Source organism: Xiphias gladius, chromosome 23 (genome assembly GCF_016859285.1).
Source record: "Xiphias gladius isolate SHS-SW01 ecotype Sanya breed wild chromosome 23, ASM1685928v1, whole genome shotgun sequence".
Lineage (NCBI taxonomy): Eukaryota > Metazoa > Chordata > Actinopteri > Istiophoriformes > Xiphiidae > Xiphias > Xiphias gladius.
In genome coordinates this window covers 30,247,883-30,273,960 of record NC_053422.1, presented here as the reverse complement: position 1 = coordinate 30,273,960, position 26,078 = coordinate 30,247,883, and the positions used below count along the sequence as shown (strand labels likewise).

At 38.4% G+C, this 26,078-nt stretch overlaps 1 protein-coding gene across 1 annotated transcript; it reads right to left on the bottom strand.

The window, feature by feature from the left end:
• Positions 1-223: 223 nt before the first annotated feature.
• mmp17b (matrix metallopeptidase 17b) lies at positions 224-26,078 on the bottom strand. The gene is given in 12 exon segments (XM_040120298.1): positions 224-2,111; positions 3,567-3,830; positions 4,080-4,229; positions 4,364-4,437; positions 7,084-7,179; positions 15,831-16,008; positions 17,417-17,441; positions 18,887-19,036; positions 19,220-19,328; positions 19,524-19,674; positions 19,824-19,956; positions 25,966-26,078. Coding segments are annotated over 12 exon segments (1,752 nt in total). The 5' UTR covers positions 25,987-26,078; the 3' UTR covers positions 224-1,710.

Sequence of the window (26,078 nt, the reverse complement as noted above, 5' to 3'; positions counted from 1 at the left end):
TTCGGTCCCAGATCAGCTGAAAAGAGTCAGTTCAATCAGCTCTGAGTAAAGTGTGTGAGTGGTGAGTGAAAAAAAAGCCATCATCAATTGAGCTCCAATACTAGGATTCACAAGGGCAATGGGGAAATAAAGAAAAGAACCTCCATTTGTAAGTTACAGCAATACATTTTATTCAGCATAGGTCACTCGCATTCATTATTCAGCAGACTTGGATTTCCTTGATAAAGTGCTAGAATCTTACTGTTTGTTGGTTTAGAATTTAATTGTTATTAAATGTTTAAATGTATTTATTCAGCTGTAACCTGATGGGGACAAAGTACAGAATAGATAAGACATATATTTATTCATAAACCTATGATTTGAACCTATAGTCTGACCCAGTAATAGTCTAACGATTTTGGTGATTTGCATTTGAAAAAGCGTTGAGGTTAGGCTGTATGTTACCTGATTCCCTTGCACTTTGTCTTTTCAATAGACCTAGCACTTAGCACTTACTTCAAGGTCTCTTACTGTACTGAAAGCCTGCCTCTCAAAACACTCCATAGAGCTGAGGAGAACTGCATAATTGGTGATAAGTCTCTGTGGGTTACAAAAAACCCATTTCATATTGTACGTTTCAGTGATTTTTTTTTTTTTGTATACAAATTCAGATCTTTAAAATCAAAGGCCATACATTGTCCTCAATTTGTGCTTTTGTGCACTCTCTCATAGCTGTCAGATAAGAATTACAAAAATACAGGGAACATCCCAAAATAGAAATAATTTGTTTTTAGTTAAGTCTGACTTCACCTGAAACTCAGAGATCATCACACATGCTCTCCTGACTCTCTAGTGAGCATGGTTTTCTAACATTATATTAATATTATTACTAAAATAAAATGTTTGAAGACCTGATTTACTACTTTTTTTATGGACTGACATTTAATGATGAGATATCTGCAAAAAACAAAAGGTCATTTATTTAAAACAACCAAACACATTTTACAAAGATTATGAAGCAAATATTTTTATAATTCTTGTGACTCTGCTGCAGAGCAACTTCCTCCCCATCTGCCCTGCATTCCTTACAGTTGAGAGCTGGAGGTAGGATCTAGTAATTTATAACCTGAAAACAAGGGCAAACAGCTAAACTGGCTTAGTCCAAAGTTAAAAAATATACTCATAAACACCTCTTTAGGTAGCTCATCAATTAACACATTGTGTCTGATTTTTTTATTCTGTACTCAAAAAGAAATATTAAAAACAACTATTGGTCGTTGCAGGGAGAATTACTGTATGTGTCGGATCTACTTCTTGGTAAACAACAGCTGGACTCTTACCACAATGAGGTTGCCAGGTTTTGTACCATTGTACAGTGACTAAACTACAGTACAACCTGCTGATTGATAACTGTTTTCCATGTAACTCCCATTAAAATTATAAATTACCAGTCTAGCTTTTTTGCCTGCTTCCAGTAATTATTTTAAGATAGGCTAACTATGCCCTGACTCCGACTCTGAACCTTAACACACAGGCATGAGAATTAGTATTACTATTCTCATCTAGTTCTTAGAAAGACAACAAATAAGTGTATTTCCCAAAAAGCTAAACTATGTCTTTAAAGGGCCAGTATAATGAATGCACATGGTGAATGTATGTGGATGGGATGCCCTTCTCTATTCTAACCCCTCTTGCTGAGAAGGCAGTTGACTTATATTGTGTGGTGAAACTTTAAACTGCCAAAGGTACCCATGTGCCCAGCAGCAAGGCAGCAATGAAAGATAGTGTACTCTTAACCAGTGCTCCATTTTGGCAGATGCACTGAGTCCAGATGTGTGAACCTTTGTCTTGTCTGTCTTTTTGTGTATTTCCATGTCTGTCCCTCCCATGCTCCCTCCTCCTTCCTCCTGCTTCCTCCTGCTCTCTAACCTTCCTCCATCACTCCCTGAACTCCTGTTTTCCTGCAGGTGGAGACAGAGTCAAGGAGAGGTCGTCCACATTGGCTGAGGATGAGGTGGAGTCAGGGCAGTCCAGCCAGTCTGCAGCCAAGGATCGTGGGTATCCGCCCTGCGGTGAGGAGCCTGGAAACATAAACTTCCAGTAGGAGTCCCCCTTGAAGAGATAGACGGAGCCTGGAGAGGCAAGAGGGAACAAAATCTTGCATGTTTTTGAATGTTTTGCATTTGATTAAGTTTCACGGTGACAACAGATTAAACATGTTTTTTTTATTTTACAATAATCTCCTGCTTAATCTGCTTTGCTTGGCCTGAACTACATCTGAAATTTTCCCATGTGATCTGTCATATGTGCATTTCCAAAAAACACATACATTTTAATCATACACCACATTTTTAATTGCTGTCATCTACGTACCAGCCAGTGATTGCTGTTGAATTTATCAATTCTTCAACTAAATAATAATAATAATAAAGATAATACTGATGATGCTAATGCACACAACTTTGTTCATATTCCATAGATTACCACCACTACTCTCTTCTAAAATCTCTGTTCATGCATAACCTTAGGTCATTTACAGTTTTTAGAAGCTAAATCTAATCAGCACTTCATTAAAATCTGCAATAGCCACTTGGAGGCAGCGGAAACAAGTTGTGAACAACATTGACATAATATCACCTTTTTTGTTGATATGTTGAACTTGTTTCCACATCCAGCAGATGCAGAGCAACATGACTATTCATCTGGAGTGGTGTTTATATCCACCTGATGAATTTAAGTCCAATATTCCCTCTCTTTTAGCTCTGTTTTTGGTTTCTATTAGCTCCTGAGGTACATCTGGCTCTTTAGCTGCTGAATGCTCCACTATGTTCACTGGCCCTTTGCAATTTTTTCTCTGGGGTCCAGACACCTAAACAATGAGTTGACACTCGCTATAAAGCTCCATAAAGCTGCATATTCAGCTAATATTTCTCTGTAGGTTCATCAATACGAGAGACACCTTTCGGACTGCAACATTGTCATTTGATAACTTATTATAAAAAATGCTGCTTTAAACTCAACTTAACCTAAGCTAAAGTAACCTAAATAAAAAGATACAGAACATATGAAAGCCCTCTTGGCTTTTACAGTGTCTACATAGAAAGTGTTTCAGCTGCTTTTTTGAGTCGTCCATTTTACACACATCTGACAGAACAGATCCACTTATATTTTAATTAATCCACCTGTCTACACAGGTCGTTTAAAGACTTGTATTTTACTCACGCTATATGCTAATAAATGTGACTTGACGCATATTTTTACATTTCAAGTCTGTTTTATTCCATTTTATACACGTAAATACAATGACTGCGCATTGGGTTCTGAGCACTGTCTAATACTGTTGACCTACACTCAGTACTGTACCTGAAAGCAGCCTGTGTGACAATGACCGAGCACTGAAGCTGCTGCTCTGCTAATGTGCTGCTCACGCTATGACTATTAGACCTTTAACTAAAACTTTAATCCTTGACTAATTTACCCCTACAAAATCCTAAAACTAACCCTAATATACACTTTTCTTTATCTCTCTATCAGGATATTTTTTCTTTTTAAAGCATAGATACATCACACACAATTTCTGTCCTCACCATTGCTGTTTGTGGTGATGCCACTGACTCCCTCTCGAAGCAGCTGAGTCCAGGTGTCTTCTTGTTTCTCTTCCGTAGCATTTCCCATGTTTCCCCACACAGGACCCTCCTCTGGGTCCCAGACTAGGCCCCACCTCCCTGCTGCTGCCTCCTCATCATCATCATCATCTGCTCCAGCCAAGCTCTCCCCCATCCTGAGGGCAGAGAGGGGCTGAGGGTAGCCTTCCTGCAGGGACAGGTCCCTGAACAGCCAGAATTTGGAACCTACAGCAAGACACAAGCTGGAAAGGTTAGTTTCACTCCACATTAATCAATAATCAAGCTGTGGGCTGGTGAATGGCCAGAGATATTGCTTTGAATCCATAAACTGTAAATTATTCTCTTCTGAATCAACTCAATCATTGATTCATTTATTCATTCATGCTTTTAATATGGAAAGGGAAACATCCAAATGCCTGTATGGGATATAATGTCAAAATGAAGTAACATTCATTCTGCATTACTGGAATATACCACTGATAAAGATGATGGCATGATCTGACTGTCTCTCCAGCACAGCATGAAGACAAGGCAAGTCAGGAGGTAGACCCCTCCACAGACTCCTGACTGAAGCCCCGTGACTCGATACCAAACCTGCACCACTGACTCGCCACATTACCAGACCTGGAGTGATGAGAAAGAATGGAGGAAAAGCAAAGGGATGGTTTAATGAGGATATGAATGAGCGAGACAGCTTTCATCTATACAAACTAATTATAAATTTCACAGTTTTTTCACAGTTTTACTTGTATTTAGACCTTTGAAGAAGAAAGTCTCTCCTCGGATCCTTGCCACAACATCAAAACTGGTGCTACAGCGATCTATGAAGGTGCTGAATGGAGAAAACACACAGTCACACTTACAGAAAGAGCTTCATGCCTTCATGTGGTAGGATGAGATCAAAGATTAACGTCAACACCTAAAGACAATACTTAAATAATTTTCAAGTCTTTCTTCAAGCAAAAGTCCGGTTACCCATATAAACACTAAAACTAGTTTAGCTTGCTAGGATCATTCCTTCTAATAATACTGCACATTACGAGATCCCTTTATTAAGATGCTTTTATTGTAAGTGCGTTGGACAAAAACCACAGTCTTTATTTAAAACTTGATTCAAACATTTACCTGAAGTTAATATGAGCCTTTACAGCCTGAGTTAGTCAAAACAAGTGGGTAACTTCCAAAGTTAAAGTTTTTTAGCGCAAAATTCCCTATCTGTCTTTCCCTGAATAGTGTTCCAGGTCTCCCCTGTTGGAGAGAGTAAAAAACGAGTGGAAAAAGTACTGGAAAATACTCAAGTAGAAATAAAATTAGTTGTCTAAAAATGTACTTAGATAAAAGTACAAAGTAAGTCAGTTGCATTTTGGCATTGTGCATTGTGAAAGTATGCATTTTCACTTTTTGGTCCATTATCAATTCAATATTTATGAAAAAATAACACAAAATATAATTTACAGTACAGACAGACATTTGCGAGAAGAAAAGCAAAACAGATATGCTCACTGATGAAGTGAGTCCTGAAGTAATCTTCCCATTTGTGTGAGTGATCACACTGCACAGCATACAAAATAATATTGGTTAAACAAGTCTTATATCCTCCCATAGCCATCTGACAATATAACAGTGTTTGGCTGATTACCAAAATTTTTGTTCTGTTAAACTTCTGTTGACTCACTCGCTGTCTCACTTTCCCAGTGCCCACGAGTTAGCTGACTGAGTTACTATAGCGAGTTGATTCCTCTCTCACTCTCATTCCTTTCGCATAATTATTTTCTCTGACAGTTAACATTTTTCAGATTGTCTCTGTGAGCTCATCATCTCTAGCAGATATAATTCTTCACTGTTTTCGCCTTTGTTAATTTCTGCAATGAAGATGTTGCAGTGAATTTATTTTCTCTGTGGCTTCATAACATGTTACACCAGCCTTCAGAAACTCTTGCAGGCTACACTTGGCTAACAAAACACTTTTAGGCTGATTAATTTTGAAAGACTCACAATAGACAGACCCAAAGACTCACTAACCTAGTAACATAATATGGCTACATATAACCCATAATGCAATACTCTGTAAAAGACCATAGTTACACTGGTACTCTGGTTACTCATCATTATTATTTGATGGTATAAATGTGAATAAGTATAGTGACACCTAGTGGTAGGAATGGTAATATTACAAGCAAACAGATTTGGAAATTATATGATGACATGATGATAATATTGATATTGAAATTGAATGGGATAAGCAGTGCATTATCATGATTAAATTAACTGCAAGCATTATGGTGAGCCATAGCTCAGCCTAATATTGGGTTGGGAACAGCAACAGCCAGAAAATCTCTGTGCCCAAGATTTCCTTTTAACACCGCTATTAGACAAAAATGGAACAACCCATTGGCTGAGACAGGTATTTGTGTAAACATGATAAAATGCAACGTCTTAAGGTGTAGAAAATCTATCTGTTAACACGTATTTTAATGTCATCTGAAGATGAAATCTCTAAGACGTTATTTGCGCAAAAAGTGCTCCATAGAGACCTGCTCCTCTCTGAACAAGGAGCTTTGCCCTTCAGCGTCCACAGACCATAATGCTGCACTTACCAGCAGCTTCTTCTCTGCTGCAGCTGTGGATTTGGCTCTTTTCATTTGTTGCTTTCTCACACAGTTAATCATAACTACATCATATGACTTTAGTTTTTACTCTGTAACTATTTTGACTTTAAATGTAGCCAAGTAAAATACCTGAGTTAAAAAAATTCTCAAGAGTGAAATTACTGGTTTTTAAAAATACTCCAAAAAGTACACAAAAAACTACTTTGTTACAGTAACGAGAGTATATGTAACTACTCCCTGATAATAAAAAGGCTGTAACTTTGGAACATATCACACATGATCACGTGACTTGCCCTGCACCTTAGCTTGTTGAACTAGTCACCAAACAAACTTTAATTAATTATGTGCTGAGCTATAGCACATTAGACAGCATGTAGGCGTAGCTGCAAATCAGTCAGGGTTCAGTATCTTGCCTGAAGAGAGGACTCCTGCAAACTTAAATGAGAGCTGAAATCTGCTATTGCAAAAAGGACTCCTGCAAACTTGAATGAGTTAGAACGCATAGCAGTGGAAGAGAGGCAGAAACCACCAGCAGACAGGAGCAAGAAGATTCTAGATATTAGTGAAGGAGCCCAAAAATTGTGTCTGGGGTACATTTTGTGTTTGTATTATTTCACTTATCATACCATTTTTTATTTTTTTATTTTTTTTTATTTTGTTCTATAGCCTTGGACATTTTTTTTTTTAAATATCTTGATTATACAAAATTGGTTAATTTGCATTTATTTCTGAAGATATTCTAAGTTCTGTACATAAAATTCAGGGTTGCCAATAATTTCAACCAGGACTGTTTTTGCTGGTGAAACAAATTCCCACATTATGACTCCAAGCTGGAAATATCAAAGTTTTTATTATCTTGTAAATCATACCCATATCTGTGATGATGGTTGTGGTGGGCTGTGTGGCGCAACTGAGTCTCTAGGGCGAGTTGAGCAGCACTGATAGCCAGCAGCTGGTTCCTTTTTACCTAAATCAAAACAGAAAAATTTAAATTTAAACCTAATAACAATAAAGAAGCTAGATACTCTTGACAGTAGTTGTTTCCTCATGATAAAACAATATTTATGCTGACAGAAAAGCTAAAGCAGTAATAGTTTGTAGTTAGGACTCAGACTCATAAAAATATACAATTAAGAATAATCAAGCATGTACAATGGGCAGCTCACGAGTATGCCGACACCACCATAAACACTTGTGGTTTATATTTACTATTTTCTCCAAATTTCCTAAACTGTTTCTCAGTGATCAATGGATTAAAAGGTGTCAGATTATGATGTCGTACTCATCTACAGTATTATTAGACTTATATTAGATTCATAATTAGACTGCCAAAGTTACTCAACAACAAAAAAAACATGCATGTGAATTAGTGAATTAAAAAATACAGACATAAAATATATGCTTGACAAATTTATCCGCACCCTTTTGATGAATTTGAAATAGTTCCTCAAACAAAATAATAAACAAATACAACTCACCTGTGCTTAATTTTCAGTGTTCACATGACCTGAATTAACCAATGAATGATGGTTTTAATGCATAAAAAGGAGCTGATTGTTTCCAGTTTCTTTTTCACAATGGCGATGACCAGTGAGCTTTCTGAGAGCATCAAAAATGCTATTATCAAAAATTAAAACAATTCCAAAGGCTGTCAAAGATCTTGAAATCCCTGTTTCAACAGTTCATAATATCAAGAATTTCACAGTCATAAAACTGTTAAGATCAAGGACATGGCGCTAAGAAGAAACTTAATGAGAGAAGTCTGCGAAGGTCTTTTGCGGATTGTGGAAAAAACCACCAATCAAGATATCTAAATCTGGAGTGGTGGTTTCAGCCTGTACCGTACGCTGCACACTAAACCAAGTAGGGCTCCATGAGTGGCAGAAAATACCAGCAGACAGATGCAAGAAGATTCTAGATGGTTACAAGAAATGTTTAGAGGCTGTCATTGTTGCCAAAGGTTCTGCAAACAAATATTAGTGAAGGGTGCCAATAATTGTGTCTGGGGTACATTTTGTGTTTGTATTATTTCATTATTATGGAAGTTTTGGTTTTTTATTTTCTTTGGACATTTTCTTAAAATATTTTGATTATACAAAATTGGTTAATTTGCATCTATTTCTGAAGATATTCTAAATTCTGTACTTAAAATTCAGGGTTGCCAACAATTTCAACCAGGACTGTAAATACTAAAGTCATCAAGCTTACATGCTCACTCTGACAATGCGAACATGTTGATCTTTAAGAGTAATATGTACCATGGTCACCATCCTAGTTTAGCTTTTTGGCATGCTAAAATTATAAATTTACACTGGGGATTCAGAGCCGGAGCCAACTGCAGTGTTTGTGAACAACTGATGGTCTTGTCTCTGTAGCCCAGACCTTTTACTGTTATGAATGTGCATCCATATTATCTGCCGAGGGAGTTCATATGGGCAATTTATGTTGATGTTAAGTGTATGAGGAAAAGCGCTGTATGAATGTGTGTATGAATGGGTGAATGTGGCATGTAGTGTGTTCAATAAGACTAGAAGTGCAGTGCATTTACTATTTACTGTACACAAACATGAAACACTGCACACACTTCCACTAGCAGTGGGCTGAGATAGCGATAATCCTATATAACGTCAGTTATAAACACATGATAGGAGTGGGATGAGTTATGATAGACTGGAGATAATGCACATGATATCTACAAAGTAACAGGTTCTAAAGAACAAACATTTTGTTTTGTGCTGGGAGCCAGCTGTTTGTTGATATTAGTGGACATTTCTAAGCTATCATTAACTATCGTTTCACACTGTTGGCGCTGTAGGGGAGAAGAAGAGAGGGATTGAGGCAAGGAACTCAAGAGAGAGCATAAATGTCACATCCTTTGGATTTTCCCAGAAAATTTGTTATACAGAAATCAGTCCAAACTGTTACAGACAACCGAGAAAGTTAAGGAAGGTCTAATTTTTTAAGTTATATTACGATCCGTTCACACATTGGCAAAAAAAAGTGATCAATACACATAAATTGCTTCACAATGTTACATATAGTATCTTTAAACCTGGAGGAAAAACTGTGTTGGTGTTAGACGTGACTGAAGAATATTTTGCCTTTCAAGTATACACACCTGTTGCCAAAAAGACATGATATTCTTCAGCATAAAATTACCTTAATCAGCCTCGACAATATAACTAAGGATAGATATAGCAATTTACATGCAGGAATTGAACCCAAAGTAAAGCCATCTAATTCTAGTCATGTTGATTCAGGATGTTCTATAAACCACTCTAACATGAATCTTAACTGAGCACATAATTGATAGCATTTAATGAACAAGGCCAAAATCCTTCCAGTTGGGTTGGAAGATAAAGATAGCTACAGTATATATAAACCTGGCCCTTTTCTTTTCCAGATAAGTGTTATAATGGCACTTCTCACCTGGATGTGGTCTTTTCTAGTCTGTGGAATTGGTATTATTTGGAAAAAATATAACAAATATGGAAGAATATTCATTTTAATAAGATGAATACACCCTAACCATGAAATGAGAAGACTACATCATCTATTCGAATTATTTTTTATTTCAGATTGAGTTTGCACATTTCTTCCAATTCAGGAGAAATTTTAATAATTTTAAGTAACCGCAAGTGAGTTTATTAAAGATCCTGAAGCACAAATCTTTGACTGCTGAATAATATAAAGAAGTCTCCTCTTATTATTATTTTTTTTGCAAACAATTTTTTCATTGGTGAAAGCAGGAAAGGTACAGCATAATCAGTTACATATCACCATAGTTTTCTTTATAACATTACAATTCAAGAAGTTGTAAAAGAAAAAAAAAGAAAGTTGAAAAACAAATAAACAAACAAAACCAACCAACATAAAAAAAGAAAAAAAAGAAAAAAGACACGGTGGGGAGATTTGATAGAGTAGAGTTAGAGAGTAAATGCGATAAAGTGACAAGTTACAGCGGTACAAGCATATTTAATAGATCAAGTTAGGAAGGAAATATTATACTTATAGTAAAGAGACCAGAGATTTCTGGAGTCTGAAGTCTGGAGGAATGATTGACAGGTTATTGAAATATTCAATTAACAGCTTCCATAACTTAAAGAAATCATCCCTGGCTCCCTTAAGAGAGAAATTAATTTTTTTCCAAGCTTAGAAAAAACATCACATCCTTCAACCAAATTGAAAAGGAGGGTGGTTTTGGAGAATTCCAAAATAGTGATGGTCACAAGAAGAATTTTGAAGTGTGTTGTAAAGGCAATTATTAGTTTATGGGATGCAAGTCAGAAAACGGAATCTTCATGAAACTGCTTTAAGTGTGTGTTCCACTCCTCCAACTTAATAGTGATAAGACAGAGAAACTAAACATAGGTCCAAACAGCGCAGATATCTTGCTGAGGCAAACACATCAAATCTATAGTTTATTCCTGTTTTCTGTACCATTTCAAAGATCAGACCCTTCCTGTCCAAACTCCAAAAACCAGGAAGCTGTTGCCTCGCACCTCAACTCACGCTTTCATCACCTGTTGACTGGAGTATTGTAATTTCCTGCTCAGCTGCCAGGATTTTAACTGGACCTAAGAAACAAGACCAGATTTTACTGATGCTGCCATCCCTTCACTGGCTAAATTTTTAACAAAATTTTACTGATTACCTTTAAGTCCTGAGGCGCCTCAACCCAAGTTATATATCTAGCTTTTTAATCCCTTAAATCCCCCCTCACACCCTGTTTCCTCAGATGCTTCCATTCTTGTTCCAAGATCTAGACTCAAACACAGAGCTGACAGAGCCTCCGCAGTTAGGGCTCCTACACTTTGGAATGAATTACCTAAGTGAGGTCAGGGCAGCAGCGGCCATTTTTAAAACCCCACTTTTTCAAAAAAAAAAATGTAAATTAATTTATTCACTTATTATTCTAATTTATCTTTATCTGTTGTTTTTATTGTTTTAGTTTATATGTTGTTTGTATTTGTGTTTTTTTAAAGAACTTTGTAACAGTTTTTGAAAAGTGCTATAAATAAAGTTTATTCTTATAAAGTTTATTATTTAGGGCAATTCCTCACAGATTTATTTCCATCTTCTATAACCATCTTCTATTTTTTTCTAGATTTTTGCTCTGAAAATTTTTTATATTTGATGAAGTGTAACAGTTATGGAACCTCTTTGGACCGCATATTGAGAGTTGCCATGAACAGCTACCAAATGCAAATTCAGCACTTGGAATCAACTCCAGACCTTTAATCTGCTCAATTTGTTGTGAAATAACAAGGTAACAGCCCACACCTGGCCATTAAACTCATCGATTGTCAATTGTCCCCTTACTTTTGAGCCTCTGAAAATGAGGGACTATAAATGTATGTATATGTATAAAAATGGTTGTAATTCCTAAATGGTTAATGTGATATTTTTGTTAAACCCCCTTGAATTGAAGCTGAAAATCTACACTTCAATCAGATCTTGATGGCTTCATTTCAAATCCACTGTGTTAGTGTACAGAGGCAAAATTACAAAAATTGTGTCAGTGTCTAAATACTAATGTACCTAATTGTATGTGCAAGTTATTTTTATCCCACAATTAGCAAACCTACCAGGGTAAGAGACAAGTTTGCTACATCAATTGATAATATATTATTTAATACTTTTAACTGTGAAACAAAGTCAACGATTGTATTCACAGATATATCAGATCATTTCCTAATCATTAACATTGTCTTTCAAATCTTTCAAAAGTATAACTTTTTCACATTTTTTATGTTGCAACTTTACGATAAAATCGTTTAGATTGATTTTTTCCCCAATCAGTCTACACTTAATACCCCACAATTACAAATCGATAATTTATCTATTAAAAAAGAAAAACTGAAATATCACATTGACATATGCGTTCAGACCCTTTACTCAGTACTTACTTGAAGAACCTTAGGCAGCAATTACAGCCTCGAGTCGTCTTGGGTATGATGCAACAAGCTTTGCACATCGAGATTTGGGGATTTTATGCCATTCTTCTCTGCAGATCCTCTCAAGCTCTATCAGGGTGGATGGGGACTGTCGGTGGACAGCCATTTTCAGGTCTCTCCAGAGATGTTCAATTAGGTTCAAGTCAGGGCTCTGGCTGGGTCACTCAAGGACATTCACAGATTTGTCCCTAAGCCACTCCTGCGTTGTCATGGCTGTGTGTATAGGGTCATTGTTGGGTCCTGTTGGAAGGTGAACCTTTGGCCCAGTATGAGGTCCTAAGCGCTCTGGACCAGGCTTTCATTAAGGATGTCTCTTTGCTCCGTTCAGCTTTCCCTCAACCCTGACCAGTCTCCCTGTCCCTGCCACTGAAAAACATCCCTACAGCATGATGCTGCCACCACCATACTTCACCATTGGGGTGGTGTTGGGCAGGTGGTAAGCGGTGCCTGGTTTCTTCCAGACATGACACTTAGAATTGAGGCCAAACAGTTTAATCTTGGTTTCCTCTGTTTCTCACAGTCTGATAGTCCTTGAGGTGCTTTTTTGCAAACTCCAAGCGGCTTTCACGTGTCTGTCACTGAGGAGAGGCTTCTATCGGCCACTCTGCCATAAAGCCCAGATAGGTGGAGTGATGCAGTGATGGTTGTCCTTCTGGAAGTTTCTCCCATCTCCACACAGGATCTCTCAGCCAGAGCGACCATTGGGTTTTTGGTCACATCTCTTACCAAGGCCCTTCTCCCCAAATTGCTGAGCTGTGCCCAGACGGCCAGCTCTAGGAAGAGTCCTGGTTGTTCCAAACTTCTTCCACTGAAGAAATATGGACCAATGTGCTTTTGGGCACCTTCAACACATCATAATTTCTTTGTAGCCTTCCCTCGATCTATGCCTTGACACAATCTGAGTTCTGCAGGCAGTTCCTTCGACCTTAATGATTTTACTTTGCTCTGATATGCAGTGTTAGCTGTGAGACCTTATACAGACAGGTGTGTGCCTCCAGTCAAGGTGTAAAACATGGGAGGCACCTGAACATATTGTGCAGCTACGTTTGCTGCATGTCTCTCTCCTAATAGAATCTATTGCTTTTCACTGGCATCAGCTCTGTGAAGTTTGGGATTAACAGATCAAATTTCTTAAAGTATTCCATTCTGTTATTTTATTACTTAGAAACCTTCTGCAACTTCCAATAGACTGATGATCCTTACGTTACAACCTGATTCTCCAGATCTTCTAGTTATTCCAGGGCTGCTGTTGGCTCTCCTTTTAACTCAGTTAGCTCAGAGGTACTTCTGGTCCTCAATTGACCCTATACACAATTTCCTCCAATCTTGATTCCAAGCTTCACTATCATTTAATCAAATGTTTCAATAACGGCTTGAACTTAAGCAGATATTTGTCCCACCAGGGCATCAATATCTGTGGGTTTAACTGTCAGTTTTGCCTTAGCCATCCTGGCACATATTGGAGCTGGCATCTTCAGGATTCTCCTTGTTCTTAAGTCATAGCTTTTGTTACACCATGCTGTCGCCCATTGACTGATATCTTTAAATATGTGGTGTTAAGTAGGGCTGCAGTCAACCAAAGAAAATCTTGGTCACCTGAAATCGTACCTACTCTTAAACCAATTGATTGGTCGTGTGTAAAAAAAAATCTACACATTATCACTGGATTAACTAAATCAGCCACAGTGCACTGATTGCACCCTACCTGGTAGCTTCATTAGCCTAAATGATTTATAAATAATGTAAAAATCTAGTATTTGCAGCATATGAAATTTTTAACCAAATTATTTTATACAGAAATGATAACAGACTCAGAGCCTACCAGCGTGCACCTGCCCATATCCATATGATTTCCAAAAATAGATCTATATCAACTGGTGATCCCAGCACAAAAACTATTGAGGAATATTCACTCACAGTTTCAAGCATCAAATATGAAAGTTGGCCGAGCATCCTAACACAGACAAGTTAGCCTACCATTTTTAGAACATCTACCCTATTGGTTGTTGAGCTGTGATATGAAAACTGTTTGCAATGTTAAAACTCAACTTTATGGTCATCCGTTTATAAAAATGCAGCCACACCAACGACTTCTTTGACACATGTCGACTCTGAGTAAATGTTCATAAACATTAAATAAGGGTGGGTCCAAGGGTTCACAGGTAGGCTGTCCCTCCCACCACTGCAGTAAATAATAGATTAATCCTGGAAGGCAATTGATGTAGCGTTTTTCTCTTATTGAAAGTAACACAAGCAATTATCCAAAAAATGAGAATTTGGTCAGACAAGAGCATGTGAATCAACCAGTCGACTGGGAGACTACAGTCCTAACCTGGTGCTTCTCACTCCCACCTTCATGCCCATCATCCAATAGCGGCCTGTGACCAAGTGGTCACAGACCGCTCTGTGAGAATGACTCTGTAAGAATGTTTTGAGGCTACAGACTGGAATGTACTCTGGGAGCCCCACAGAGATGATATCAACTCCATGACAGACTGCATATCAGAGTACATCAACTCCTGTGTACACAACACCATGGCCAACATGACGGTGCGATGTTTCCCCAGCAACAAGGCCTGGATCACTAGCAACCCAAGGGAGCTGCTAAACAAGAAAAAGAGGGCCTTCAGGGACAGGGACAAAGACCTTTTGAAGAGCGTGCACAGGGAACCTAAAAGGAGAAAGCTGGAAAGCAAGCTCTAGCAAAACAACTTGAGAGATGTATGGTCTGGTATGAAACCGATAATGGGTTTTACAGCTAACACCTCCCCAGTGATTAATACCAGCAGCTTAAGCGGTGGTTTGATCCCTGCCTGCTCCAGTCCGCATGTCGAAGTGTCCGTGGGCAAGATACTGATACTAATTGCTCCCCAGTGTATCATTATTGTGTGAAAGTGTGTATGTGCTGTTTGTATAGAAAAAGCGCTGTATGAATGTCTGTGGGAATGTGGCAGTAGTGTAAAGCACTCTGAGTGGTCAATAAGACTAGAAAAGAGCTCTATAAATGCAGTCCATTTACCATTTAGCAAATAAAGTAAATTCCATATTCCATAATGCAACAAAGTGATAAGGTGAAAGATGTATTAAAAGTATAAAATGCAGCCGCTGATGCATATTCACAGAGGTCTGCATATTGTGCACAAATTTCTCAAAAGCTGCTGATGGTATGGGAGGATGCATGCATGGCTTCATGCAAAGGCAGAATGAATTAAGAACTCTTTTTGAACAACAGTGCAGTCACACATTTCATCACAGAAAATTTCTTGCTTTTGAATTTTTGAATCCTTATAATACAAGGCTTTCACATGAGCATCTGAACATAATGTGGATGATAAAACTGACAACATATGGTACTGTCTGTCTGTACTTCCTCAATAACATCCCAGAGGTCATGCCAGGCAACTGGTTCACAGCTGTCCTCATAATGGACAAAGTCATATTAATGTAGTCATTCTTCCTGTGATGATGCTGTAATGCAATGGTTTGGTTCTTGCAATGTATTCATTCTCACATGCCAGCAAGGCATGAATTAATCATCATGAAACTGGCTATAATATGTGACATAAAAAGAAGTTTACACCCTAAATTCTCATAGTGGATATTCTGAATTTTCAAACACAGGTGTGAGAGAGGTCTATTTTTGCTGGGGAGAAGTCTTACCGTAGAGCTGGGTGATGAGCTCCAGATCATGGAGTCTCAGGCGGTAGTCAAGGGGGTCTCCAGCAGGACCCTGGTAGTACGGCCTCATGACTGAGTTGCGGGATGAGGAGTGAGCTAGGCCCAGAGCATGGCCAAACTCATGGACCAGTACTGTGAACAGGTCAGTACCCTCAGAGGCTAGGAATGGGGGAGAGAGGAAGAGAGAAAATCTACATGAAAGGGGGAGAAGGGGTAGGGGGTGGTGGAACATTCAAATGTGTGGTTGTGATAATTATTCTTATCTCCTACTTTTGACAAGGGGTGAAAACCCTGCAAGCCACAACAGACGGTAATGTTCATTACATAACACAGGATGGAGCTGGTGGAAGGGAAAAAAAAACAAACTGACAGTGTTACTATTCTAAGGGGGCCTAAAGTAATGTTTGACCTCAAAGTACTATCACAGGAGAGGTAACTGTGGTTGCTTGAGGTTTTTGAAGACATTTCACCAGTTCAGAACTGAAGAAGCCTCTCAGATGAGAGGTGGAACGTCTTCAAAAACTTCAAGCAAGTCCAGTTGACTTTGTATAGCACTTAGAAATACCATGACCTGGATGACACATCTCTTCCGACACATCTCAGAAGAGGTTGGAGTCATCTTATTCAAGAATGTATTTCCACTGGGAGCATGTATGCACTCAGCAAATTTCATGGCACTTGGTATATTACATCATTAATCATGTTGTGTATACAGCAGATTTCATGACAATAATCAGATATCCTTTGTAGTAAGTCAATAATTTGGACTAAGGGTGGCACTAGGGGAAGTGCCATGTAATTACACTGTAAAAACATCAGCTGAAACTTTTTGGCTTAAATAACAGTTACAATGTCTTAGGCCTTAAAAACCTATATTATCAGCCTTTAAAGTAAAAATGTAAATGACACCTACAAAGCACAACAAGCTCGTCCCCTGTTTGAACAAAAGTGAGTCCTCTTTTTCCCCTTAGGAATTGGTAGAGACAAAAACAGAGCTAAAAGAGAGGGAATGTTGAACTCATCAGGTGGACACAAACATCACTCCAAATTAATGATAATGTTGATATGTAACCCCTTGATGTGGAAATAAGCAACTTTTTGTTAACAAGCTCAACATATCAACTTAAAAGGTGATTTGTTGTGTTCACACAAGTGGCCACAAAATCAATTGCAAGTTAACAAAAGTAAAGAGCCCACTCTGGTCACTCTGGTTTTAAAACTTATAACAAACAGAAATAAATAAATAATGACTATTGTAGTTGCATTTTAGTTGCGCAAATATTAATTCTGGTAGTGTTGATGCTTTTACATTATCATTCTATCACTGCAGCTCAGAATAACATGAGGAGACTTTGTGATGATAATTAGAAATAAAAGTCCACCTGTAGCAAATTTAACTGATTGGACATTTGTAGAAAGGCACACAGCCATGTATATAAGGTCCCACAATTCACACTGCAAGTCAGGACAAAAACCAATGAACTACAAGGAACTCTCTGTAGACCTCTGTAATAAAATTGTGGCAAGTTATAGATCAGGGCAAGGGTACAAAACCATTTTTGGAGACAAGTTTGGAACCACCAGTTCCCTTCCTAGAGTTAACTGTCCGACCAAAATGAGTAACCAGGCAAGAGGGGTCTTGGTAAGGGAGGTCACCAAGAACCCAACGGTCACTCTAACAGAGCTTCAGAAGTCCTCTGCAGAGATTTCAGCACCATCTCTGCCCCCCCCCCCCATCATCTCTGCGTTTTCTACTTGATTCATGGTTCTGATGGTGCTGCTTGTAATTAAGGGATCCTGTGGAGTTTTTTCGTAAACAAACAAAAGTTAGATTTACATTCAGTGTTACTCACTGAAACACTTTGTGTGAATCCCCGAGGTTTAATTAATGTGATGAATGTACTTCCTTGCTTCCTTCTGTTTGTTGGCACATTACCACCACCTTTAGATCAGCAGAATAGTGTAAAACTATTGGTAGCACTGTGTATTACATCACCTGCGTGAACACACACACAAGCATGTGTCTTCATGCATGTGCATGTGACAAACAACACAGGGACCCACATAGAAAAATTGCTCCGTAGCTAGTAGAAGTCAAAAACTCAGGGGAACCTTTAGCAACTCTGAAGCATTCAAATAACCATCTTACTGATGCTGGTAATCCAGGATGCCAGTATTAGGCTCAGTGAAGCCATATAGCCAAGTGAGCCAGGCTACACTCCCCAAGCTCTTTATTAGGAACAACATTCTGATACTGGGTAGGGCCTCCCTTTGCTCTCAAAACAGCCTAACTTTTCATGGCATTGATTTCACAAGATGTTGGAAACATTTCTTTGAGATTCTGGTCTATGTTGACATGACTGCATCACATCTGCAGATGCTTCAGCTGCACATTCATGCCGCCAAATTCCCGTTCTACCACATACCAAAGGTGTCCTATTGGATTCAGATTTGGTGACTGGGGAGGCCAGTGAAGTACACTGAACTCATTAGCATGTTCATGAAACCAGTTTGGGACGACTTTTGCTTTGTGACATGGTCCATTATCATGCTGGAAGTAGCCATTAGAAGATGGTAAATTGTGGCAATAAAGGGATGCACACGGTCAGCAACAATACTCAGATAGGCTGTGGCATTCAAACCATGATTGGTTGGTATTAAGGGGGCCCAAAGTGTTCCAAGAAAACATGCCCCACACCATTACACCACCAACACAAGCCCAGACTGTTGACACAAGGCAGGTTGGGTCCATGGATTCATGCTGTTGATGCCAAATTCTTACCCTACCATCTGCGTGCCTCAGCAGAAATCCAGATTCATCAGATCAGGCTACATTTTTCCAGTCGTCAACTGTCCAGTTTTGGTGAGACTCTACCCACTGGAGACTGTTGTCTGTGAAAATCCCAGGAGATCAGCAGTTCCAGAAATACTCCAACCAGCCTGTCTAGCACCAATATCATGTCACGTTCAAAGTCACTGAGATCACATTTTTTCCCCATTCTGATGTTTGGTGTGAACATTAACTGAAGCTCCTGACCTGTATCTGTATAATACCTCCTGCCCGAGCAGGGTCTGATGGGAAGAAAGCATGGCCGACTGCACCACCCACCCCATCAAAGGGATAGTCATCGCCGTGGTAACCATGGAGGAAGTCTACCTGCAGGTCAGCTGCCTCAAGTATACTCACCTACAGACAGAGGCCAACAGAACTTAGTGACTTCATGGGGATTTTTAAGGCTGATACGGGCAAATATACAGCAGAGGACAGTAAGTTTAAGCAAATAGGCATGCATTTCTAGACTTTGGCCCTGTAGGAAGCTCATCTACCTTCTATCCCGTACGACATTAATGTCAATCAAGATACACTAACCTCATGGAACTCCAGGGGTGTTGGTTCTGCCCACACTCTTAAAGCATAGAAGACCAGTGAGCGAATTGTTTCCCGGGACAGATGGGAAGAGGAGGGATATGAATGCAACCTGAGAATATGAGAGTGTGTCTTTGTTTGTGTGTGAAAGAGACAAAGGGAGAACCTTATCCAATTAGAGATGGCTTGAAGTTAAGATCCCTCTGTATTTAATATCCTACAATTATTGAAATTGGAAAATTCTTATGTTTGCACCAGTTCAACAGATTATGCTGGTATGGATAATGAGAAAGTAATCTTGTCCCACCTCCAATTAATATTCCTGCGGGTCCACATTGAGATAGCCCTTCTCCTCCTCCTTCTATTTTTCCCCTCTTGATTGGCCAGTGATTCAGATGGTTCCTCCTGGTCAGGTAGGGAGCAGCGTGGACTGTTAATCAACACCATTGTCTCCACATCTGAACACATTACAGCACAGAAGAATCAGAGGACACTCAATGAGTCACATATAGAACACCAGATTAAAGCACGAGTAGCCTAAAGATCAGTGCCTTGGGTGTTAAAGTGAAGCATGGAGCTTTTTAACACCACTGTCTGTAATCCTCACCTACAACTCCAGTGTCTTTGAGGCCTGCAAACCTTTGCATGGCCCTGACAGCATTAGTGACAGCTGTCCAGGCCTGTAGCTGTCCAGTGGAGGAGTCTGAGGGTGGAAGGTAGCCATACTTCATCAACCAATCCTGTGAGAAGGACAGATAATCACCTCAACAGGGTATTCTTAAGTCCTGCACTTGAGTTAATGTAGTCTCACCCAGGTAACAAGCCAATAAACTGTCTCAAGCAACTCAGTTAAAAGCTTGGAGGAATCAAGCATGTTTAAAATGGTCCAAAGGTTCTCACACTTAAATTCTAAAATGCATGAAACAAACAGACAATTCAAAAAAAATCATTGTCTTCACATGAAAGTAGAAAACAATTCTTGTGCAAATTGACAGATGATTCAAACTGGGTATTAACAATGAAATCAGTTTTGATTCTCTGTTTGTCACTTTTTATTGCATACTGTATGTAAGCTTGAAGCAGTGGCACCAGGTTGTGCCTTCAACCTGAAGTCTGTGGTCAAAATTCCCTTCAAGAGTTTGACTGAAGTGCTTTCAGATTCAAGATACAAGTAAACACTAATCAATAACAGCATCATGATGAGGTGTTGTAGAGGTTAGGGTTTGGGTGGAAGTCCATTGAAGCCCATTTCCACCAGTTAAAAAAAAAAAAAGAAAGATGAAAAGTTAGTCACGGTAACAAAAAAAGTCTAAAGGTTAGTCAAAAATTCGTACCACCACATCAAAATTATGAGATAAAAAAAACTTATCCTATAATTTTGACTTAGTCATCCTTTTAACTTTTTATTTCATCATTTAGACTTAGTAAGTCAAACTGTTGGCTTAACATGAGTTTTTTTCTCTTTTTTTTTCTTTTTTCTTTTTTTGACAAATTTTTCTTCTTCTTTCTTCTTTCTTCTTTTTGAACTGACTGGGACTTGGAAACAGCTTTGAGATCACATTTTCAGTCTAATGCATTACATTTACTGGGGGAAATGATAGTGGGAGGGACTTGATTTGAATATTTCAAAAATGACAGTTCAAAGGCACATTAAGTCCTCATTTGACATTTAAGACTAAAAGTTTAAGCCCTAGCTGAAGTTTTATGTGCTAGTGTATGTGTATATATGCTAGTTGAGAACATTCTCTGATTTCCTGTGAAAACCAGATTACAGGTGTTGCTTACCATATATAATAATGCTTTATCATACCCTGGAAACTACCATTCACTTTGTGAATTGCATTCTGACTCTGATCAACATCAAGAATCAGTTGTACATATTGGAAATCTCTGTAAAGCTTATAAAGGGCTCTATGTTACACGACATGGCCATATTGTTGATTTAATTGCTGCTGCTGTCAGAGAGGTTTTACCAACAGATGTAATCATATACAAACATTCACGTGTGATGCCAGGACGGTGTAATGTCTGTCATGACTTGTTCTGTAGCATCTCCAACACCCCTGATGTTGTTGTTCGGGATGAAGGCTGAAAAAGTTCTAAGCCTAGTGATGGGTTGTGTTTTTGACTTGTGCATGGATGATTTTTTTTTTCTGATAAACTGATACAGCAGAGTGCGTGCGTGTGTGTGTGTGTGTGTGTGTGTGTGTGTGTGTGTGTGTGTGTGTGTCTGTGTGTGTGTGTGTGTGTGTGTGTGTGTGTGTGTGTGTGTGTGTGTGTGTGTGTGTGTGTGTGTGTGTGTGTGTTTGAGGCAAACTGTAAACCACTTTGGCTAAAAGTGCTATATATAAGTGCAGTCTATTTACAATCAACAGTCACCTACAACTAATGTTTCCTTTGTTTTAGCCTGAAGTATGTTAAGGTATGTTTTCTCCAAATGAGTCTACTGGATATAAATGTCTTATTCACACATTCATACCTGAAGGTTCCCATCCAGACACTGGGAGAGAGAGTGATGCACAGATTACTGTTACTAATGCATTTCAAACTTTGCATGCCTTTGACTACATGACTACAAAAGTTATCTCAGGGCAATTTTCATATAGAGCAGGTCTAGACCGTACTATTTATAGTAGTATATTTACAGAGACCCAACATTCCCCCATAAGCAAACACTTAGCGACAAGGAAAAACTCCTTTTTAACATGTAGTAACCTTGAACAGAACCCGGCTCATACTACTAATAATAATAAGAAGTACCCGCAGAAAGCAACAGGAGGAGAAATGAGAGAGACGAGAAAGCACAAAACTACTGGGGAGAGAAGAAGCCAAGTTAGTAGCAAGCCTTGATTGGATATTAATTCGTACAGACTAACATTGCCCAAAGTCATGTCGCTAAAAATCCTTAAGATCAATAACATCAACTCAGTTCATTTTTATGATTTTTAAGTTGATATTTTTTCCTGAGGATGGCCCAAGAGGAAACTGTCCAATATAGAAATGGTTCACCCTCTGTGGATTCTGAATGTTTAGTAAATGTAATTGTATCGGCTCATTAGTTTTTAATCTTTCTTGTATACAAGTGGAAAATTTGGTCTAATGAGAAAAAAAATTAAAATTCATTTAACATGAGTATGTGTAAATACAATAAGTGTTGGAAAAATGGACATACCAACAAGTACACTGACTCAAGACACTCATTTTGATTTCCTTTCAGTTTACTTGAGTGCTTTCATTTTTTGCTACTTTATGCTTCTACTCCACTACATTTCACAGGGAAATATTGTTCTTTTCCTGATCTTTTCAGATTAACATTTTATATAAAAAACATATGAGGAGTTTATAAAATGTGATGCACTGCTTTATTATTAAACTAACCACAAGTGTATAGAGTATCTAAATTGGTTACATATTTACAAATTACAACATAAAGTGACAATAAATGATAACATAGTGTATTATTAATAATATAACACTCTGAAATTTGTGTTTCTGCATAATGAATCATTTTAATGTTGATACTTTCAGTAAATTTGCTGATAATACTTTTGTACTTTTAATTCAGGAAAAATTTTGAGTGAAAAACCTTTAATTGTAATGGAGTATTTTTAGACTATGATATTTCTAATTTTTATTTAAATAAAGGATCTGAAGGATCTACTACTTCCAATACTGCAAACCAATACACTGACCAGCCATTCTTGACAATGTTAGGAGCTGCTTCAGGATAGAATCACTTCTTAGCCATATCCTCTCCTTCTTTCTGGCCTTTTGTTATTTGCCATGATCACCTGCCCTTCATTCATACAAATACAGACAATGCTTTTTTCAGTTGGTTCTTATTCACAATGTCTTCAATAACATTAGAGAAGAAAGGATGCACTAATAAATCTAATAAATGCCTTTAAATCTGCTTTGGCTTTCTGTGCTTAAATTATTTCTGGTCAGATGTTTGAACAGCCCCTCATTTTCTCACTGCAGAATCAGAAAAAAACACCATGACATCCAATGTCACAATAGATTGAATGTGTTAAAGCAGTCAGTGAAAGCTGAAAGGAAACATCTATACTGTATCCCCACTGGGGAGACAATCTACTAGGTGCAGTCTGAAGATGGAAGGAAAGAACCATAAAATACAGAGGCGAGGGCAACACTGACTGCTGTACAGTGTAAGTGTGTGTGTCTGTGTCAGTAAGATACTTCGTTTAATTAACTTAGAGAGTATACCATTTCAATTAAACCATGGAGCCAGAGAATAAAGGATGAAAGGGAGGGAGGATGAATGGAGGATGAGGACAGTATTAAAGTAATGAGATTAAAGCAGCAAAGAGAGTTGAGGGCAAAAGCCAAAAGGGAGAGACTGATTAAAACCAACAAACATCCTCCCTCGTATCTGACATAATATTGACCTTTGTGAAATAAATTTTTTACAATATGCTAGACTTCCTTCATGGAAAAACTAGTATACAAGGTTATACTATTTTGTTTTGTTTTGTTTTGTTTTGTTTTCACAGTACATGTAAAGTGAACATCCATCTGTTTGTGACATGACCACAAACAAAGTGCCTGATCAGTATGGAGCCCCCGAAAGGTCTGAAATTCTTTCGCGTTTTCTCACAATAACTTTTTGCATTTCCCCTGATCCACAGGAACAGTGAGTGTGATGGGTCCAGTCTAATTGAAATACACTGTCAGTTTAGGGAAATATTCTGCAGATACTACACTACAGAATAGAGAGAGATGAGGTGACACTTCTACGTGATGCTTTTATTGCTCATTCCTCAATCAAAAGGCTGAGCTGCAAAAGTAAACAGCTGTGTGAGCCCAGCTGCAGCGGCTCTGCCTGGCTGTGTTGGCTGAAGCTGTGGCTGTGGATATGGTTACTGCTCAGACTTCGGCTGCTGTTGTGGTTGAATCTCTGATGCTATGGATATGGTTACAGAAGCTGTTCTATGACTACTCTTTACTGCTCCCGTTTACATGTGCCAAGAAACCATTGTTAAGCCAGACACTCAGGATCTGAACCCAGTGCTTCTATCAGACATGACAGATGTGTTACCAATACACCACAGTTTTATTCACTACACACACCATTGTGTTGGTGTTACTCTCATTACAAACAAGTGTGTCAGAGCAATAATCATAACAGTCGAAGCACAGCCACGGCCTCAGCCACAATAAGCGACAGCTACTGTATGTCATCCCATAGCTGCTTTCATATTTGACAACCACAGCCTGTCTCAATCAGCCCCAGCACCAGGCAACTGTAGCCTAATAACACAGTGCAGCGAGCTCGGTTAACCAGCACCATCAAAGCTCCACAAGTTATTTACCTAGTTGGAATGATACAGGCTTGAACCTGTGCAGCCACAGTTGAGGTTGCACCAACTCACACAACCAGCAGAGGTCTAATACATAATACTGTATCATGATACAGCTCAGCCCTTCTCCATGGATCAGACGGAAACTGATCCATGTCTGATCATGTTGAAAACTAACATTTTGATCGTATTTCACAAAAGAAGTAAATGTTAATGTGAAACTGCTTAAAGCTGCACTAATCGTTATATTATAGAAATTATGTATGTGTGTGTGTGTGTGTGTGTGTGTGTGTGTGTGTAAACCTTAAGTATTTGGACAGTTCCACCTCTTTTGTTCTTCAGACTCTGAGCTGAATTTTGAAATAAAATAATGGATACTACATTTAAGTGCCAAGTCTGAGCTTTAAAGGTTTACATCAATATAGAAAGGACTGTGTGGGAGATGTAGCCCTTTAAACACATAGTGCCCTGTTACTTTATTTCAAATTGAATATGCTGAAGCTCAGAGGTAAAGACCAAAACATATGGAACTGTCCAAATACTTAGGGTCTAGACTGTTTATACTTTATATCGGAGCAGAGCTCAGTAAGCACAATGCAGGCAGGTCATGAATAATTTTTTTTTTTTCTTTTGGCCAGTTGGGGCAGCAGAAAAGCTGTAAATACAACACTGACATATTATTATGATGAAAAGTTGATATGGCTAACATGTTAGCAAACAGTTGCATATCCACCAGACAGAGAGCAACATTTGCATTCATGCAGAGTAACGTTGCTGGCCACCTGATAAATGTAAGTCCAATATCAACTCTCCTTTTAACTGTTTCGATCTTTGACAACTCCTGAGGGAAATATTAAAAATAAGGACTCGGATTTTCTCCACAAATGCTTCAATCTTGTAAGTTTAGATGAAGCTGTAAAATACATGTAGTGAACTTCATGTAATGGAAAATAGAATTTAAACACAATGTAACTGAACAGTTGACAGAATAATTTTAATAAATGTTACAGGCTTTATTTTTGGTGTTTGTACTTTTTCTGGGGTTGGGGGTACGCAAACTCATGACGTCAGTATTCATAAAATCCTGGCTCTGGCCCTGCAAAGAATACTTTTACTTTCCCTTTCTCTTGTGAATAAATAGCTACGCAGAAGCCCAACCACTGCATCACTGCTTGCAGCTGTACAGTAATTCAGACTATATTGCCCCCTATACATGCAACATTGTCACCATCTGGCACTGGTCTTTCACATCTCACTCTTCTCACTACAACACAAAAATACATTAGTTGAACTTAGTGGGACATAAAATGCCAAAACACTAAATATTCAGCCCTTCAGACAAACTGCAATAAGCATTAAATTAGTAGTAGAAGTAATTTAGATATTAAATTCAAACAAAAGATTAAAATGAAATGTTTTCATGCTTACCTTCCTCCTCTTCCTTTGCATCCGTTCTCCCTCCCTTTTTCTTTTTATCTGGCACTATAAGTACAGATGGGTCCTTTCTCTTCTCTTGTTTCTTCCCTCAAAGCCCAGCTCCT